Source organism: Festucalex cinctus, chromosome 15 (assembly GCF_051991245.1).
Source record: "Festucalex cinctus isolate MCC-2025b chromosome 15, RoL_Fcin_1.0, whole genome shotgun sequence".
NCBI classification, from domain to species: Eukaryota; Metazoa; Chordata; class Actinopteri; order Syngnathiformes; family Syngnathidae; genus Festucalex; species Festucalex cinctus.
In genome coordinates this window covers 23,365,033-23,385,287 of record NC_135425.1, presented here as the reverse complement: position 1 = coordinate 23,385,287, position 20,255 = coordinate 23,365,033, and the positions used below count along the sequence as shown (strand labels likewise).

At 41.2% G+C, this 20,255-nt stretch overlaps 2 protein-coding genes across 5 annotated transcripts in view; one reads left to right on the top strand and one right to left on the bottom strand.

The window, feature by feature from the left end:
- Positions 1–20,255, bottom strand: part of tnpo1 (transportin 1) — a 36,408-nt gene that overhangs the window by 15,745 nt on the left and 408 nt on the right. For 2 of the 4 annotated variants that reach the window (XR_013278637.1, XM_077496686.1), the window contains exons 1-9: positions 9,755–10,210; positions 8,014–8,089; positions 6,434–6,583; positions 6,245–6,351; positions 2,190–2,323; positions 1,934–2,015; positions 1,394–1,516; positions 282–400; positions 42–102 (exon numbers count right to left, since the gene is read on the bottom strand). Coding sequence is in view for 3 of the 4 variants with exons in the window: in XM_077496686.1 (XP_077352812.1) it covers positions 42–102; positions 282–400; positions 1,394–1,516; positions 1,934–2,015; positions 2,190–2,323; positions 6,245–6,351; positions 6,434–6,583; positions 8,014–8,089; positions 9,755–9,859 (957 nt within the window). In the remaining variant the exon portion in view is untranslated. Of the gene's footprint in view, positions 1–41; positions 103–281; positions 401–1,393; positions 1,517–1,933; positions 2,016–2,189; positions 2,324–6,244; positions 6,352–6,433; positions 6,584–8,013; positions 8,090–9,754; positions 10,211–11,598; positions 11,618–20,255 lie in introns of those variants that run through there. The other 2 variants (XM_077496685.1, XM_077496684.1) reach the window with 2 other exon arrangements.
- LOC144001970 (MOB kinase activator 1B) lies at positions 10,498–20,009 on the top strand. The gene is made up of 6 exons (XM_077496690.1): positions 10,498–10,866; positions 12,901–13,067; positions 14,587–14,680; positions 14,838–14,971; positions 17,225–17,388; positions 17,539–20,009. The coding sequence occupies exons 1-6, from the start codon at positions 10,853–10,855 to the stop codon at positions 17,614–17,616; spliced, it is 651 nt and encodes a 216-aa protein (XP_077352816.1). The 5' UTR covers positions 10,498–10,852; the 3' UTR covers positions 17,617–20,009.

Here is a 20,255-nt window from a genome sequence, read left to right as displayed (position 1 = left end):
CAGGTCACTCCTCAATGACACGCAAAGCCATATCAACTGACCTTAAGCATGATGATGTCGATCTCCGAGTACTTCATCCCTTTGACGAGCACCGGCGTGAGCCTGAGGAGGAGAGGACATGACAAAAAAGGGCAAGGACGACCAATTCCTCACCAGCGATTGCGGCGGGTAATGTGACGCCGCCGCGTGACGGATGTTTACAGCCGAGGTCAACTGTCACGGTTCTCAATCAGTGCCCAGGGTCGGGGGACAAGGCCTACCACTAATCAATTGCGTCTTACTTGGACAGGTGTCCGCACAGCACCTCCTTGCACACCGGCTGCTCGGCCAACGTCAGCCAGAACTCGCAGGCCTCCAACGCCACGTTTTCATCTTGGTCCTGCGTCCTCTGGAGCATGTACTGCAAACACAGACAAAAGATAGGTCATAGTGCAGAGAATGATATAATGTACGTTTGGAATGTTTTCATCAGTGTTTAAATCTACCAATGTAAATTACACTGTTTCTGTGATAAATATCCAAATATTAACTCATTCCACTTGCAGCCATTTTCACTGGAGCAACCCCCTTTGCTCCCGCCGTTTTTGGATTTTGACTGATTTTGCAAGGCCCACTGAATATTGTGTTGTATTGTATTGGAGTCTCTGCTTTCTTCAGGGGAGAAAAAAAGAAAGAAAAAAAAAGAAAGTATATTTGCATCTGATTCCGTTTCGCAGCAATTAACCATTAGAATATAGCTAAGTTGCGTCAATATTCACATTCCTGGTGAAAATACTGGCAAAAAGAGCTTGTTACAACATGGCCCTGGCTGATCTCTTATGCTCTGCCGCCACCTGCTGGCCTTTATTTATTTATTTTTTAAATAACTACCATTGCTTTAAGTCACCTCTTCATATCAAAAGAAGCTGCATCAAAGCCTTGTGTATACTCTTGCACAAAAAAAATAATTAATTAAAAAAAAAAAGAAAAAAAAGAAAAACAAACAAACACATTTTTGTGAGCAGAGGACAAAGTATTAAAAAAGGTTTTTACACGTTTTTGGGTTTGAATGAGTTAAGAGTAAATAATTAATGATCAAATCTTGAAATGTAGATGTGCTATGTGGGTTTTCTGAATAGAGCAGTAACGTTCACATTTAGTTCACATTAGGTTTCATCTGGCCAAAAAGTCAACAAAATGATGACATTACGGCTAACTACAATACAAACATCTTGGTAACACCTTGCGATCCGGTATGAGAGAAAAACAGTTGCTACATCTCCAAGCAGCAAAAGAATGAGGCATCTGCACCCATTGCTCCACTTTGCCACATCTAACATGGCAGCAAAGTTGACGTACGATTCAGCACTCAAGGCGGCGTCTACATATACGCGCGCAAGGTAGCGTCACTCACCTCGACGATGCTGTGCATGTGCGGCAGCAGTCGATCCAGGCGCACTTCCAGTAGCATGACAAGCGCTCGGCACACGTTCTTTCGCACCTCGGCCTCCTCGTCGGTGGCCAGCGCAAACAGGTTCTACAGAGAGAGGAAGGAGCGTTTATTGGTAGCAGTGAGTTTCAAGTAGTGACCCATTACAGGTATCAGTATCGGTGACTACACAAGAGTTGAGTATTTGTACACGTATCGAATAAAATGCACCCCTAGTGCTAACGCTAGCTAAGTACTGCTAGTGTTGCTATTTTGTAGAAGCTGAACATAGTGTTCTCTTTTAAAAGTTAGCCAAAACAAACATTGAAGTAATGAATTAAATTTGCTTGCATGTGTGCATCAGTCCATCCTGCCCAAATGAAATTAAATCCAAGTTAAGCTACATAATCAGCGCTACAGAAAACCAACTGACGGATTGTTAGCATCCAGCCTAACGACTGTAGACAGCAGTCTCACATGACTTCGCACAAAGCAGTGACCATGCGACGCGGCGGTCATACTTGCCTCGATGAAAGCGTCGATGTGCAGCATGAGGGCCTGAGTCCTGCTGATGATGAACTGATTCACACAGGCGATGGCATGAGACCTGAGAACGTATGAAGCACAGCAAAAGGGTCGGCCACATGTTTCGCTGGAGGGCAAGCGCGCACTCAAAAACAGCCTGTGTGTGTGCTTTGATGAGAATAAAGGTGCCATTATATTTAAAAAATAAAATAAAATTTAAAAAAATGGTGCCTTTATTGGCCCGATGTGAATAAACCTGATGCTCGGGCTGCTGTGCTTGAAGAACTGCAAAAATTTGGGGATCATGAAGTTGAGCGGACGATCCAGCATCTCGCTGTCTAAGACCTCTGCAGAGTCCTCGCAGATCTTCTGTAGGGCGCCGAAGGCTCCCTGGACAACAAGGAAAAAACACTTTGGGGTAAAATGTAGGAAAATATGCATTAAAAAAAAAAAAGCACAGCATTGGCCTCAAAGGGATGTCGGCCCACCGGGCACCTGCCCTGTATAGCAGATGGCCAGTCCAGCCCTGCTTTAAAGCCAAATACAGCAATCCCTCACTATTCGCAGAGGATAGAATGGCGCAAAGAACTCATCCTGACGACTCCACCACTAAATAAAATTTACTGTAGCATGAGAAAGTAAGGCTATCATAAAAGTTAAATTTCCAAACCCTGGCGAAATATGATTATTTTGAAAAAGGCTAATAATTAAAATCAGATTACTGATTAATCGGTCTGGTCCTAATCGTACTACTTTCCTATTTAGACTGAACTTCTTGGGGCCTTTCTGAAAGAGCACAAAAAAAAATGAAAAGGTTGAGTTTTTCAGGGAATACTTATACAAGATGCACATAAAAAAAACCGGAAAAAAACATGAAAAGATGAATTTGAAAATAGTGAGCCACTCACTTCCTCACTCACACTTGAACGGACACACGCTAACGCAACAAGCGCAGACCGCACGACAATGCGGTCTGATGCCTTTCCAAATGGGTTTCCATGGAAACTGTTGCCATGGCGGCACTGCCATCGGGACAGACGAGGCAGAATGTGGGGGGGAGCTGGGAAAAAAAAATGAATAAGTAATACAGAGTCTGGGCCTCTCCAACGAATTTGTTAAGCAAATGTGCGAAACATGCCGGGAGCTCCTCCGTGTCATCAGAGAAGGGAGACGAAGTGGGCGTGGTCTCGGAAGCATTCCAATCATGCCAAGCTTGAGGATAAAGCCCACCGACCGTAAATAAAAAAAGCAACCCCCTAACCAGTGGTGTGGCGAGACGACATACGTTTGTTTTAAATCATAAGCGTCCATGTCACTCATTAACCATCAGCGAACCAATGACAACTATGCGAACCTTTTAATCAGTGTACTTATAACACCATTAAAATAGGTTTGACAACCCCACTTCAATATGGTCAATATGGAAAGCTGAAAAAAAACAAAAAAAACATGAAATAGTGATTATGAAACAGAAGCGCAGACGTGGACTGGATCGACTGCATTGTAACCAACAAGCGGACACCCAATCTAAATAAAGTAATCTGCCGTCACCTGCTCGCCTCTTTTTATAGAGATGACGGCTGGCCGGCGTACAAGTGCTGCTTCGGGGGACGGCTTAACCCTTTAAATCCACCGAGTCAGGATGTCACAAGGACTAGACAAGTGAAATTGACATTGGAGGGCTTTTTCGGGGATTTCCCACCCATACTTAAAATTGTTTTGTCTTTCATGAGTAGACCCACAAAAACGACTCAAGAGTCGATTTGGATGGAACATGCGAGCTTATCTTCATCATCATCAAGTGCGCATGCGCAGCTAGGGACGAGCACGCACGACGTAGTTACGGCAGATTGATTGACGGGATCGAGAACCAAACGTTAAGATGATCCACCCGGAAGACGCAGCGACCAAAGATCCTTGAATACACCTTGAACAGTGTCCGAGTGAAATGCCCCAACATAAGGCAGCAAACACCACAGAACAAAATAAAGTCCATGAATAACTCACCATAACACAAAATTAATTAACTTTTCTAAATTGAATTAAATGTTCCAAATTGGTCCGTTTTTGACTCATTTCGCTAGCTTGCGGATTTAGCATCAGTGCTCCATGTAATAATTAGCTTGTTGACTTGCGTCAACAGTCCATCATAGGCGGTTGTAACGGAGAGAATCTGGTCGCTTTACAAAATAAAATATTTTGTTAGTCTCGGATAATAAAAAAAAAAAAATCTGGTATCGGTACTCACTCATCTTTATTTACGAGTGACAATATGATCATCCAGCCAGAATTTGATTCTGCTAAAATGCTATAGACTTCTGATGACAACATTAAAATAATCTAGCTGAAGATAAATATGTGAGTAATGTGTAAACAGGCAGAAACAGCACAAAAACCACGGATAAATGATCAAGCATTGAAAAGATAGCGTCACACTTTTCTTGGATGTGTGTTGAAGTCATGAGCGGATGGAAAAGCCTCAAAACACAACAGACCACATGACCAACTCTTCATGCCCCGGCACAACAACAACAGAAAGTCAGACACAATGAAAAAAAACATGACCAAGCAGACATTTTAGCAAACAACTTCACCATCGACAACTAAGAGGCTTTGACGCGTCCAAGCTGCTTTCCAAAATCACGGTCACACTCTTATGAGGAGTTGCTACATTTGCTGCCACATTATAAGCCTCGTTCGCACACGTCGCGATTCTTAGCCGTGACCTCAATCTCCGCCCAAGAATAAGCTTCATCGGCTAGGCGACACGTGTCGTTTTGAAGAAGACGACATTTCTCTGTGGCGCCGCTTCTTCTCAGCGTAAAAGATGGCGAATTTTTGACATGATGAATGCACAGTAGTAGAATGTTGGATTTGACGAGGCTCTAAAAGCGGCTGCGACTTGACGATAATAGCTGACAATGAATGCGTCATTGGTATGCAACAATGCTTTCCAGACACTTTTGCGTCCCTGTAAAGTGAAAATGTCTTCTAAATTTAGCACAACAGAAAAGACAATTCACAACCCTGCCAAAATTGAATAAAATAAAGTCTTACAGCGTTAACTGTTTACAGAAAAAAAGGGGGATGAAAGGCATTCATGTTTAGTTTATAATGTGCCAAATTTGCCTGCAAAATGAGGCCATATGGCGTTGTGAGCAGAAATTCCACAATGGATAATCTGTAATTGCGTCTGCCGCTCCAGCTGCGAGACGCTCATCTGGCTGGCGGGACGCGATCCAGACGTCGCTTTGTCACCAAGCCGGATCCCGTCCGATTCCGCACTAAATAATAAAATGCAGAAGCGCTGCATCTTCTAGCCAGATAGACAAACATGCAATGAACAGGGCAGTCTTTGCTGATCCACGCGCCAGGTTTATGTCATGTCTAAATCTTCCTAAATGATGTCATCGCAGGATTGGAAATATTGCAGGAGGCTCCTGTAAATCTCCTCAAGGGTCGGACCTTGCTGACACAAAAGACGTTTGGTCAAACTTCGACCTTGTGGACGTGAACAACTGAACTTTCCTGTTTTATGGCCAGTCATCAAATTACGCGGCAAAGCTCCAAACGCAAGCAACATCTGACGAGTCTCAATTTTTCGTCATCCTTGTCGTTTCTGCATACATGTTTGAAATTTGTTAACAATAAGGACAACATTATCTTTGAACGAGCTCTGAAAACGGCCCAAATGACCCTAAAATGGCTTCAAACCAAAACGGTAGACTTGCTCTTTCGTTTCAGGGATGCCTTCTAGAGACTTTTGTGTGGGTCTACTTTCACCAAATGTCTTCTGGGGCTGAATTGTCAGGAAAGGGGTCAGTTCAAGATGGCTTTAGCGTTCAGAATTTCAAACAAGTAACACATTTTAACATTTCACTCACTGGCTAAAGCTAACAATTTCAGGATTTCTGTTGCAACCAACATTCGGGGCAGTATACTGCCCCCTGGTGGTTTGGAGTGCAAGAGAAAGTCACAGATATTTAACAGATGAATTGAAATTTCATCTCACTCAATTTCAATTGATAATTGTTAATAAAGGCTCACAACATACAGTCAACCACAAAGATTTCTGCCTTGCAACTATAATGAATAATTTTAAAACTATATTTAGAGCAGCCAGACCAGTGTTTAGCCACACAGACATTTGTTGATGATGAACCGTGTCTGACTTTCTTCCTTCCAATGGAGCCATTGTCAAAAATTAAAAAGATGCCCATTCAAACTAAAATTGATAGTTTTTCAATTCTAAAAAGATTTGTTCGCGTCAGCCCGAACACAAATTTACGCCTGAAAGTCTGGTCATCTCACCTCACACGTGTTGTAGTCTTCGGAATCCAGCAGCTGGCACAGTTTTGGCAAAAGCTCCGGCCAGTTTTGCAGCTTCCCCTTGGACGCGATTGTGGTGATCAAAATACCTGTTTGGGCAGGCATTGCAAAAGTTATCCAACGCAGCAAATGGACAACAAATGAACGGGGCTTGCACAGAAAGCAACCTACCCACGGTGGCGCGGATGAGCGCCGAGGGGTCTCCGATGTTTTGGAGGCACGCGACCTTGATGAAATCTGACACTCCGGGAGGGAAATTCTGATAGTGAGATTTCACGTTGGTCTTCAGTATTAGGCCGCTGAGAGAGCGTGTGGGCTCATCTTGCAGGGGGAGGCGGAATGAATGGGGAAAAAAAAAAAAAAAGAGAGAGAGAATGAACTGTATGAATGAACTGTTGAGTCGACTCGGCCCTCGCAGTGTTTTTCCTGTGCATAATTATAGACAGCCTCCATTTCTAAAAGCTGTGATGTGAAAATTGTTATCTAGCCAGCATTGCACTCGCTGTGTGACATTTTTAACTGCAGTTGCAGTATTACACCACAATGCCTGGGCGGCGCTGTAACACAAACAGAGGAAGTTCATCCTTAATGTGGGAGTCAACCTCGAACATTTCTTGACAATAATGTTGTATGTGACCTCACTAGTAAAACATGACATTCTGATTAATATGACATTTGTGGAATATGAGTTATGAAGCAAAACCCAGACGTTTTTATCCATTCATTTTGCCACTTGCTGGCGACTAAAGATGACATCACAGTTGCTCAGGCAATGACCAATCACACCTCACCTGTTTTCTGAAGCGGCGCTGTGATTGGTTGTTACTTGAGTTAGCGCAGCTTCAGAAAACATGTGATCTGTGATTGGGCGTTGCCCGAGCCATGAGCAACTGTGATGTCATCTTCAGTCGACAGCAAGTGGCCAAAAAAATGGCCACCTCCTAAAATGGTGTAAAAACGGCTGGATTATGCTGCTTAACTCATATTCCATTAACACAATATTAACCAGAATGCCATATTTATACTAGCGGGGCTGCATAGAACATACTATTGTCAAAAAAAAAAAAAAAAACACTCAAAGAAGTTAGAGAACCATTTGTTATGTTCTTACTGAAAATGTCACTTTTTTTTTATTTTTATTTTTTTTACTTCAAACGGGTAAACGTGTTTAATGTCCAACTTCATAACTCTACAGAAGTCACACCCTAGTTGAAGACTCTTCTAATTAAATCGCTTGACTGATTTGTTGTGAACTATAACGATTTGATGTAGAGTATGGATGAAATATTTGTCCAATAGATGGAAAAGGAGGACTTGTTTACATAAAAAAAAAAAAATGGTTATGAAATCTTTTCATTGGTTGTTCAGCATGTGAACACAGAATGAAACCCATTGTGTAATATAAAAAAAATAAAAAATAAAAAATAAAATTTGTTACTCAAGTGGAGACACGGACAACAATAACAATACGATACACATCTGAGACTAATGAAGTGAAGAATGGTGAATGTCTTGACGCCGCGGACATGTAGGTCATCTCCAGTGCAGACAAGCGGAGTGGCGGGCTGACTGTTGCCAGGAATTGGGTTTAAAATTAGAGTGACCCATATTCCCCGAGCGCCTCATCATCTGCGGCCAACAGGTCAAGCGGAGTCTCGGCCATTAGGGCGCTTACGTAAAAATATAAATAATGACATTGTCCAGCGAGTTGATGCATCGAGGAACAAAAAAAACGTCACAGGCACACTTACCTTCTGATTTGAGCTTGGTCAGAACAAATATCAAATAGTTGTTAAAGTCGGGAAACTGGTTCAGCTGCTCCAGTCTCTGTGGGGAAAAGTGGTTGAGGAAAAATGCAGGTTGCAGAACAAAAAAAAATAAAAAAAAAGGTCTGTGTATCTTAGTAGTGTGCAACATGGGTTCCAAGTGATAAAAAAAAAAAAAAAAAAAAAAAAGGTGACCACGCCCCTTTTTGACAAAAATATTAACATTTGGCAGGCTGTAGTGTAGCTTCCAAACCCCTGCTCCGATTGACCTAAAATGTGAGATTTCGTGAGCTCACTAACAACAAGTACAGCAAGATTCATTCAAATCGAAATCTGCTTGATTTGATTGATTTGGCATGGAATGATGACCGTGCTATGATTGGAGATTAATACCTCTCCATTTGTCTGTTTTACAGCCTTAAATGAAAGTGAACTGATTGTACATTGAATCTTTTCCTTTTTCCTCTCCTAATCGGACTCACAACATCAATTCTGTCGTCACGCAGTCACACTCCCCCACCCCCCCACAATCTAATACGAGTTCACCCTGGAGTCCCAGGGGACGTTTGCTGAAGATATCAAAGATATTAAATCCCCTCGAGCGCAACCAAAGTACGACTGCGAGATAGATGAGCCAATAACAGAGCTTCAGACACTGTCCGAAAACACCACACGACCATTTTTGGACGGTCATATTAGTCACAACTCATAACTTCACATTCGCAATAAATACACAACAGCAAATGGGCGGAGACTTCAACTTCGGCGGTTGACCTTACTTTGATTTTTATGCAAGGGTCATTTATTGTTTTGAGTGAATGACGTGGGCTATTTGTGGCAGGACGTCCATTTCAGCTGTGATTGCCAACCACTGTCATCCAACTTCACTTCATTGGCCCAAAAATTGCTTACGACAGAAATTGTCCATCCATCTATGCCAGTAACATAGTAGTGGCAGGCAGAACAACCAAATGCTTTTCCACTAAATGGCAGAAGCAAAAATTAACTTGTATAAATTGATTAATCTCCCAGACCTGCTTCTACTTAAGCCATAAATATAAAACTACAGTCTAAATATAGTCTAAATTAGCAACTATGGAACTGGAAACAAGATTTGAAATCTAAACCTCAGAACAGTGATGCAGATGTGCCAAATGCTCAATACTGCTCCCTTCACTTCAATCTAAAATGAATGTCTGGTTATATTACATCCCATGAGGCAAACACAACGATTTCCAAATAACAATCTATTTTGCGTAATCACTCCTCCCTTCTCATGGAAAGGTCTGCACATGCTTTCGGTGTCAGTTGAGAAGGATGGGGTAGATATGACCTGGAGAGTCACATGAGCGATACTTTTCCATCACAATGACGTTTTAAAGTGGTCATATAACATAAAGATATATAGCATGAATATATGGAGGACCCCATGACTGTTCGTTTGCCTTGGGCCCCTAAACGACTAAACACACCACTGCCTTGAGTGCTGAAAATATGATCAAATCTAGGCTAAATCACATATAAACACACATAAATAAATGCCAATTACTGTAGTGCAAAACATGTAAAAACACGTGTAAAGCATACATATTCATACACAAATGAAATGAACAACAACAGGTCTGCACCTGTGTGTTTACAATACATAACGGTTAACACTCCGGCTAGCGTCGGCTAACGTTAGCCAACCCCAACATGAAAGCAAAAAAAAAAAAAAAAAGGATACTTGCTGGACAGATCTCTGCGTGGACGTATCCGGCGACTGGGACTCCTTGAGCAGCTGTAAAATCTGCTGGAGTCCTTGCTCGTCTGGCTTCCACGCGCACTCCATATTTGCTATGACTGCGGATATTGGACAAAAAGGCAACACAGGGAACGAGCTAGCAAGAGGATTTACCCCGCATGAACTACACAAGAGGCGGGGACAACAAGCTCGACAAGACCCCGGGGGAGACTGAACGGGGCAGGGGAGGGGAGTCCAATTGTCTCGCCTTTCTCGTGTCTCTCGGGACGCTTAGCCGAGGTATTCTAGCGGGGTTGCGTGTCCACTGAGGAAGAAGAGGAGAACCGTGTCTGACATAGGCCTGTCAAAGCGGAGACATCCGCGTTGAGGTGCGAGCTAGTCGGCAGACAGATTGAATGACGAAGGCCGAGCGCGCTCCAGCAGCATTTAACTGGCTTGAAGGGGCAGATGACAGACGGCTGCGCGGTCCTAGCGCGCGTTGGGTAGCTTTTGTTGTCGCCATAAATTATCATTGTTTTGTGAAATGAAATCTATCTATCTATCTATCTATCTATCTATCTATCTATCTATTATCTAGCTGTCTATCTAGCTGTCTATCTATCTATCTATCTATCTATCTATCTATCTATCTATCTATCTATCTATCTATCTATCTATCGGGTGGACGGTAACACTGTTGTCCACCAGGTGTCAGCACAGGAGAGAAATTAGCCCAAGTCGATCTTTTTGGCATCACGAGAAGAAGTCAAGCCTCTCGGATACTCGGGCTAGTTGTACACTGGAGTTGGTGGCTGAGCAGTCAGCACATTGTCACGGAGAAGAGTGCAGATGTCAGTGGACCAGCTGCTCTTAAAAATAAATATCCATATTTAATGCGATCTTTTTTTTTTTTGTTCGAATAAGACATCGCGGCAGGTGATTTGTCCAAAAGAGAGCGAGAGAGGACCGCGAGAAAGGCCGAGAAGTCACGACGAGGACTTGTGAGACTTGCACAAACAATCCTTCCTCCTCCTGCAACCTTCTCCTCTGCTCTTATTTTTATTTTTTACCGAGAGAGAGACAAACAACGCCTGAGGAAACATGAGCTTTCTGTTGTAAGTCGTTCTATCATCTTGTGTGCTAATTTGTTTATTGTCAAAGCCACGGATTTGTGCTTTTAGTTTGCATACTTGGGCAGCGTCTGGAGGATAGCTGTGCCTAGCCGTAGCATATTCTGGGCTACGGCTAGTTCCCAGACGAACTAGCGACTCGTAAATGTAAAAATCATTTTTATTTTATTTTATTTTTTTATTTTAACTTGGAAACTGCGAAATCCTTTCACTATTGTATTTAATCATGTCATAATGGCAAGCGTCACAAAGGGGAGACGTCGCGGCGCAACATTCTGCGGAAGTAGTGGCAGTTTGCTTAGGATAGATTCTGGTTTCATTGACTTGAGGTGTAAATAAAACTAATGGAGTTAATGGAGGTATTAATCCTGGATGCCCCCAACCCGTCTTTCTTTCTTTGTAGAAACATTCTATGGTGCTGTGTTGCGCTGATAAAAGCAAATATGTCAAATGTGTGATCAAGTTTCCCATAAAAAGGGAATGCCTTGAAAGTCTTATGTTACAAACTAACATTTACAGTATATTACATGTATTCTTTTAATCAGGAACCCAAAGACCCTGCTAGTAGAGGTACGATTTAGGAAGAGTCCAAGAACCTATGGCAGGTGCCAGGGTCTGTCATGAAGCCTCTTTGGGTGGTGGCACTGCCAGAACTGACCCTGGCCCTAATTTCAAACAATACTTAACAAAATTCATAATTATAAATGATGGCCTTACCAGTGGATGAAGTAGAGAAGCTTGTATGCTTTGTGGTCAAATTGCACGTAAGCAAGCAGCATCAGTGGCCGATCCAGGTAGCCGCTTGAAACAACAACAAAAAACACTTCACTCTGCAGTATAATCGATATTGTGATTTAAAACATTGCTCGACAAAATACACGCAGGCCTGTCTGTGGATGACATAGTATAATTCAGAAGATTCTGGCGTTGAGCCCAACAAATTGAGTGTCCTTGCGTCCTTTTCTGCGTGCTGAGTTGCTCTTGTTTAATGGGGGCCATGTTAGAGAGGACCACTCCAAACGGGCCTCATTAGCGACACAGAGACGCTCTGTTCTCCACCCCCCGTCCCATCCCGTCCCGTTCTGCTCGGCCGGACATGTCCCTTCAACTCTTTTTGTCAGCACTTTTGTTAAAGCATTTATGAAGACTTGTCGTCAGGGAAGATTTGGCCTTAATAAAGTCTCACCTTTCCCCCCTTTTTCATAATAGTAAAAGCAGATGGCAATTTAAAAAAATATTCAAAGATAATTTTGCTAATTTTTTCCCCCCTTCTGATATTTGCTCCATTCCCCAGCAATAACATCCACAGAAATGTATGTTATTTTTTTTGTATTTTATCTTTTTTTTTTCTGTTTCTTCATATAGTGCTTCCTCTTCGAAAAGGTCAAACGTGCATTTAAAAAATAGTCGTGAAAATAAGTAAAAGTTGTTAAATATAATGACCAACTTAAAAAAATAGATTAAAACAATAATTTTAAATGATTTTATAATTTTTTTTATTACAAAATCTTTAAAAATGTTTGTAATCACTTTGATTTAAAAATAATTAAAAATAAAGTACAATGTAATATTTTCTTTAATAAATTAGTTAAAAAAAACATGAATTACAGAATTTTAAAGGTTTAGCTTATACATTTACAGTATTTAATAATTCAATCCGAAAGTCCTTAGAAAAATCAAATGATTTAAAGTAGATTAATGAAGTTTTAAAAGATGTATCCTAAAATGTATTTTAAAATGAATGTTTAAAATGTGTTGAAAATTTTGATTAACATTTTTCAAACAAGATTTTAAAGCAGATTTTCAAAAATATTAAAAATATACCATAAGAATTTATAAAATGTTAAAATATTTCTTAAAATATTATATTAAAAATTATATTAAATTACTTATACGTTTTCAAATTTGTTTTCAATGTCAACATTTTCATTTTCTTTTTCAGATTTAAATGCCTCAACAAATGAATATGAATTAATTAATACAACAACTTAAGCTCTCTCCCTGTCTCTGCTCTCTCAGCGGAAGTCGCTCGTCCAAGACGTTCAAGCCCAAGAAAAACATCCCGGAGGGCTCGCACCAGTACGAGCTGTTGAAACATGCCGAGGCCACGCTGGGGAGCGGCAACCTACGCATGGCCGTCATGTTGCCCGAGGGCGAAGACCTCAATGAGTGGGTCGCGGTCAACAGTAAGTGCCAAACTCCACTTTTGAAACACTTTTTATCCTTGGAGGCGGCGCTATTGGAAGGACTATTGTGAATTTGGACTGTGGGAACTTTAGTTGAAATTGAATTCTGGGGTTATTTACTGGGGCAAAAAAAAAAAAAAAAAAAAAGACTGGAGAAAATGACTAAATTCCAAACTGCACTGCATTTTGAGAAATTGGTTTTAATTGATGTCAACAACTTTACTGACATTCCCTCGAAGACTACAAGCATTCCTGCTGGGGAAAGACCCGGTGAATATTAAATAGATGTGATTGTGTTGGCCAGGACACTCTTATTGACTCGCTTTTAGTTTTTGTCACGCTAGAGGCCCCGTTGGGTCTGAGCTGCTTGCATTTTGAATACAGCTTGGCCGGTGTAGTTCATATGTACCCTCGTAGGAGCGCTGCAACCAAAAAATATCATTGCTCTCAGGCAGCAAGCCAGGATGTCCAAATATGGTCAATTTAATATCTTTTCACAAGTCTGTTGGTCTTCCCACGTTGTCTATTTTTTAAACAATGTTACCAATTTAATATATAGTAGTAAAAATAGCTTGAGAACAAATCTATTGATGCTTTTAGTAAGTTTAGGTAGGTTTGAGTAGGCTTGGATAAAATTGCTTGCTCTTTGATGTATTTATTTCGTCACTCGTGGCTCTAAGACCTTTGAAAAAGAGCTTTGAACGATGACTTTTATATAACTTATATCAAAAGCTCTTTGAACAGTCAGGAGCATCGAGCAGATTGTTATCAGGACGGCTGGTGCTTTTTTGGGGGGTTTGTTATTAGCGATTGAAGGTTTGATATTGCGTCGATGTGACTGAAATGGTATTTGTTAGCAATATAAGGTAAAATACCAAGCGGTGTTTTGGGAACTAAGATTTCCTAAAACGTTGTGGTTTTGGTAGTTAGGATTCCACTTCAGTGACGAGCTTTTAGTTGTTTTGTTTTGGGGGGTTTTAGGCAGCGAGCGTGAAGTGACCTTTTTCCCGGAATTGAAAGTGTTTTTCACAAAAGTGGTCTAGTAATTGTTGACACATGCACATCTTTTGGAATTTTGTCCAACAAAGTGACTAAAAAGGTATACGGTATTATGAAAGCAGCCTAGTTGTCAGAACAGAAGCAACTTCCATTTTACTTTCTTCCTGTTTTCTTTTTTGTAAACAGCTGCCGACTAGGCAGCAAATATATTATGTGACCTGGCAACATGATTTAAGTCATTTTCACAGTCGTGAAATGTATTTTTCACAAAAGGCGTCCATTATTTCACGACTCGTGCTCCTCTCTTTTAGAATTGCATACAATTAAGCAGCGTAAATTTAGTTTTTGTTTGTTGTTTTGACAGTATGTTAACTGTCAAAACAACAAACAAAAACAAATTTTAAGTTCATTTAAAACGAAACACATTCCACATGGATGAATCATGTTCTCATTCTCTTAAAAATGGTATATAGGTGAACTTAACATAATCTTTATTTTTATTTTTATAATGCATTCCCAGCTGTGGACTTCTTCAACCAGATCAACATGTTGTACGGAACCATCACAGACTTCTGCACGGAGGAGAGCTGTCCCGTCATGTCTGCCGGTCCAAAGTGAGTCAACGCTGAAATGCTCGTACCACACTTTTTTTTTTTTTTAAATATAATGTGCTTCAACACGTCCCTGAACTCCAACTACTTTTGTTAACAGCCTTAGGGTTGAAATACTTGAACAATCCCTCAAAATGTATTCAGCACAATGTATCCGCAGGTACGAGTATCACTGGGCGGACGGCACCAACATTAAGAAGCCCATCAAGTGCTCGGCGCCCAAGTACATAGATTACTTGATGACCTGGGTGCAAGACCAGCTGGATGACGAGACGCTTTTTCCATCCAAGATCGGTACGCCTCTCAAGTGTTGGAACAGGTTTAATTAAGGTGGAAGCCAACCTTAAAGGGATACTTGACTCATTGAGCCATTTTAAGCAGTAAAAAGTTCATATTTTGTGGCAACTTGATTATTTTTCATGTACAATTAGTAGCTTTAAAAAGTAATTTTTCTGCTTGCTGTCGGCTGATGATGACATCACCTGTGCTGAGGAAGCAGGTAACGTCCAATCATGGCTCAGTTTACTAGAAACTAGAAAACAGGTGAGCCATGATTGGCCGTGACCTACTTCCGTGACCGTGACAGCACGGGTGATGTCATCATCAGGCGACAGCAGGTAGAAAAAATACTTTTTAAAGGTATTAATTGTACATGAAAAATAATGAAGTTATTAAATTCATTTTTAACAAAATATTAACATTAACATTTCTCGACAATAATATATGTGACCTCACTAAACCTCGTCTAAACATGATTAAATTACATTTTTGGAATATGAGTTATGAAGCAAAATTTTTCAGGGGCGGCCATTTTGCCACTTGCTGTCGAGTGAAGATGACATCACAGTTGCTCAGGCAACAGCCAATCACAGCTCACCCGTTTTCTGAAGTTGCACTGTGATCGGTTGTTACCTGAGCAACTGTGATGTCATCTTCAGTCGACACTCGACAGCAAGTGGCAAAATGGCCACCCCCTGAGATGGATAAAAACGGGTGGATTGTTAACGGCTTAACTCATATTCCACTAACACAATATTAACCAGAATATTGCATATTTAGACAAGTGGGGCTGCATGGAACATATTATTGTCAAAAAACAATTTTTTTTGGTTGACTTTCCCGTTAAAAATTTGATTGTCAGCTGCAACTGTTTTCCAAGTAGATCAGTGAGGAGAAATCTTTCAAGATTCCACACACCACAGAATAATCGCTCATGGATCATGCATCTTTTCAAACAGTCAGAAAATGTCTTGATTTTGGCCTGATTATCCGGTAATATTGAAGCATTGAGATTATCGCACCTGGGGTAAAACAAACCATAATTGTGCCTTTTCTGACTTGAAAGGTGTGAATAAGGTTCCAAATGTGCCCGATAATCTCAGTGTGCCCCGCCTTGTACTGAATTCGACTCCGCCGAAGCGTGTTTAGTCGGGCGGAGGCCCGATAGAGCTGGACGGCAGCCAGATCAAACAAAAGCGTCTTCCTCGATGTGTTTCATTCTGATGGCATATGCATGCAGTCGGAGGTGACAAGAAAGCAGCTTTCGGATGTCGCAACACTTTCGTAACCCCCCCCCCGGCTCCAACAGCTTGACACATGCTTGGCACGAGCTCGTGATGGGACGCGCGTTAATCACGACTCGTGTGAGTCACAACCACTCGCACTTCCTCGATACGGTGCCGCCGCCTGTCCGCTAAAGAGCCATTTTCTACGTAGGCAGGAAACAAACTCCAAAGTGTATTATTTTTTTTTTTTTTTTTTTTTTTTTTTTAATTTTATTTTATATACACACTCACACACGCGGCCTACTTCTTGTAGGCCACACATACATGGGCCTCTCCCAGGCGGAGGATCGAACCCACGCCAACTGGCACCAAAGGCAAGTGACGGTTCCACTCCTCCACCTGGAGCCCCCCAAAGTGTATTAATTGATTAGCATAGCCTGAAGTTTCTGTCAGTCCCCATTCAAACGCTTCTGCAGCTTGTGTAAGCAGCAAACTAGCCCGGACTGAGGATAGACTTCATTATTTTTCATGTACAATTAGTACCTTTAAAAAGTAATTTTTCTACGTGCTGTCGACTGGTGATGACATCACTTGTGCTGAGGAAGTAGGTAACGACCAATCATGTCTCAGTTTACTGACCAAACCCAGAAAACCGGTGAGCCATGATTGGTCGTTACCTACTTCCTCAGCACAGGTGATGTCATCATCAGGCGACAGCAAGTAGGAAAAAAATACTTTTTAAAGGTATTAATTGTACATGGAAAATAATGAAGTTATCAAATTTAAGTCTGGACAAAATATTAATTTTTCACTGCTGAAAATTGTTCAATGAGTCAAGTATCCATTTAAAAATAGAAATATTTTTATTATTATTATTTTGACACTAATTTATTTTACTGCAAATGAATATCAGCTTGAAATGACTTGACTACGAATAATCTGTTTCGTATCGGCCTTGAAAAAGCTCGATCACTGCTAAAGATGTCGCAATGAGACAATTTCACATAATGGCCGTTGTGGTCCCATCTGTGCCGTCATCAAGGCGTCCCGTTCAAGCGGAACTTCATGTCGGTGGCCAAGACCATCCTGAAGCGTCTGTTCCGCGTGTACGCGCACATCTACCACCAGCACTTTGACTCCGTCATGCAGCTGCAGGAGGAGGCCCACCTCAACACGTCCTTCAAACACTTCATCTTCTTTGTCCAGGTACCGTCTCCATACGGCTTTCGCTCGACTTTGGACTTTTTCACTAGCCGTCAATCTTTCTTTTTCTTGTTCTCGTCTTCAATATGTCGGCCTGACTGTCTGTGGGTCTCGGCTGACGTTTTTGTTGTTTCATATCATGTCTCTCATCAGGAGTTCAACTTGATCGACAGGAAAGAGTTGGCGCCGCTTCAGGAGCTGATCGAAAAGTTGACCACGAAGGACAGATAAACGCCGTCGTCCATTTTGTCTTTTAAACGATCTTCTAGTTTTGCACAGACACCCCCCATCCTCCCCCCCCCCCCCCCCCCCCCTACTCCTCCCTCAACTCTCCTTGGCTGTATGTATGCAGTATAAAACTATATTCCCATTTGGGGAACTGATTTTCAATGAGAACAGGTCCGGATGGGTTTTAAAACGCACCAGGACTTGAGCTCGGAGCGGGATGGAGAGCGACACTCGTCCCTCCGCTATGTACCTGCTAGCTTCGTCGTGACACTCGCTGGCTTACAATGTTACAAAAATAGTGCCGAGACGTCCTCCTCGAAGCCATTCCCAGAGCAGAAAGTATTCCAGTATTTTCTTTTGTTTGCTGCTCTTTCTCCGCGAGTAGAAAACGCATCCCAAGTGCCTGGCCCGGCATCCGCGGCGAGAACTGTACCAAGGTGAAGATCCAGGCAACCGTTTAACCTTTATTGACAACGCGAAAGCACTCCTTTTATCTCTGGTCGCTGGAATTAATGTGTTCAAAATACTTTCCATTAGCTGCGTCAAAGGCATTATTAGTAGGACTGGGATTTATTTGCCTGTTTTTTTTTTTCCGGAAAGAACTTGCCCCACCATGGATAGACAGACGTTAAAGCAGTTGCCGCTTGCCACATGGAGATAATTAGATGCATCCTGGTATTGTTGTTTTCAGATGCTGGTCTAGCTTTGGGTCTTACCTTTACTGAGCCACTGCGCATATTTGGCATTGGAATCTCATGGCCAAACAAAAATATATACTGTACAGTGAACTGCCTGCATGTTTGTGATTCACTACTTATGATTTCAACCGTCGCTGATTTTTGTTTATTTTAACCTTTTCTCTGTTAGTCACTGAAAAAACTGCTCATGTGGAAGTATCGCTTTTGCGCCATCTTGTCATCAAAGTGCCAAGGAAAAGTGTTGAAGTGAGGGGAGGAGCTTCATTTAGACAGCCGCAACCTTCTCTTAGAGAAAAGTAGTGCTTTGCCACCATCTTGTAGCATCTCTCGTCAGTTTTCAACACAATTCTTGTTTTGTTATTCTACAGCAATACTCAGAGGCGTATTCTCTCTGATCTGCGTGATAGACGACGTTTAGTTGGGAACTAGTTGGTGTTGCCGAGCATTTTGCGGTACTGCATGGAAAAGGTGTGCAATTTCACACTTAACTGTATACGGAAAAAAACTCCATGAAAACACATTTTAAAAAATGATTGCTTGAAATGTGCAGTCATAGTGGGGGTATGAACAATGAATCGCATAATAGCGGGCGTTCACTGTACCGCCCCATGGTGGGAAGTTGCCGCAGCTTTGAACAGTTCTCCCGACCGCTTGCCTGAATGTCTATTCTGCATACACTCGCGCTTTGTCACCCGACCGATCGGCTTTTTCCTTCCCTAAAACTGAATGTCCTGCTCTGCTCATGAGGCACAACTGAGATACTTTTATTTTGCATGCACATGTCCCTCTCTCAAAAGTGTACTTTACTATGCAATAAGAATTGATGCGTTTAAAAAATAAAAAAGGGGGAGGGGGGGTTTATCCGTCACATTAACGCTGGATTTAGTTGCTTTTTCTTATTTAGACATTCAGGTTTTGAAAAGAATGGCTTTGCTTTAGTTTTGAATTAGTATTGAGAGCGCTATTTTTTTTTTTTTTTTTAAGAAACTATCTGTTTGCTAGAGGTTATATTACAACGCACAAGATGTAAATAATTAGGACTACGAAGGAGTATCACAGAAAGTCTTTTTTTTTTTTTTTTTTTTTTTCCCCTCCACCAGAACATTCTGAATTCACAATGGTAACAGAATCACTTTTTTTTCCCTTTAATATTTGGACTTTATTTTCACAAAATTACAACTCTCTCCACAGTTACAACTTTTCGGAATCTTACTTTTCCTTCCTCATGTGAGATGGCAGTGTTCTCGCGTGTTTTAACATAAAATGACACTTTGTATTTCTTGTAATTTACTTTTTTTGTTTTTTGTTTTTAACTGCTTAATGCTCCTCCATAGTTCTAGTACTCAGAGCAATTAAAATAAGCATGGAGTTGTTTAATTTTATATATATATTTTAGGGGCAGTTTTCCCATCCCCCAGTTTGAATATTTAAATGGTGTTTGCTTGCTTTTGTGTTTGTTTTCTTAGCTTCTGATGATGATGATGATGATGATGAATGTGTTCACTCATCATACAAAGGTCATTTTAAAGAAGCCTGCAAGCATCTCCCAACCTGGCCTGTTGCTGCCTCGTTTTCATCCTTGTTCTTCTCTTGGCTGTATTATTTGAGGAATTGTGTGTACATAATAGCTCTGTATGGATGTTACAATGCTGCTGAAATCTGCTGTTTACAAGGCAAATAAAGGTGGTGTTAACTCTTTGCTTAATGACTCTTACATGTATCTGCAAGTGCCTTTGCGTTTTATCATGTTTTTAAGAATGTTGCAGTTTAAAAGTACTAGTCAACAGTGTTTTATTTAACTTTTTCAAACAGGTCTGTGTCAAACTTACACATACAAAAATTGTGGTTTTATCATTGTAAACTACAAAATGTAAAACCTGTATGCAATATAAAACAAAATACAATAAAATGAAACTAGTTATTACTACGCTTTGAAATCGCTTT

Excerpts from the sequence above, each read along its gene's own strand:
- LOC144001970 (XM_077496690.1), top strand. Across the intron at positions 13,068-14,586 it reads TGAGTGGGTCGCGGTCAACA|CTGTGGACTTCTTCAACCAG; the intron begins GTAAGTGCCAAA and ends ATGCATTCCCAG. Across the intron at positions 14,681-14,837 it reads GTCATGTCTGCCGGTCCAAA|GTACGAGTATCACTGGGCGG; the intron begins GTGAGTCAACGC and ends ATGTATCCGCAG.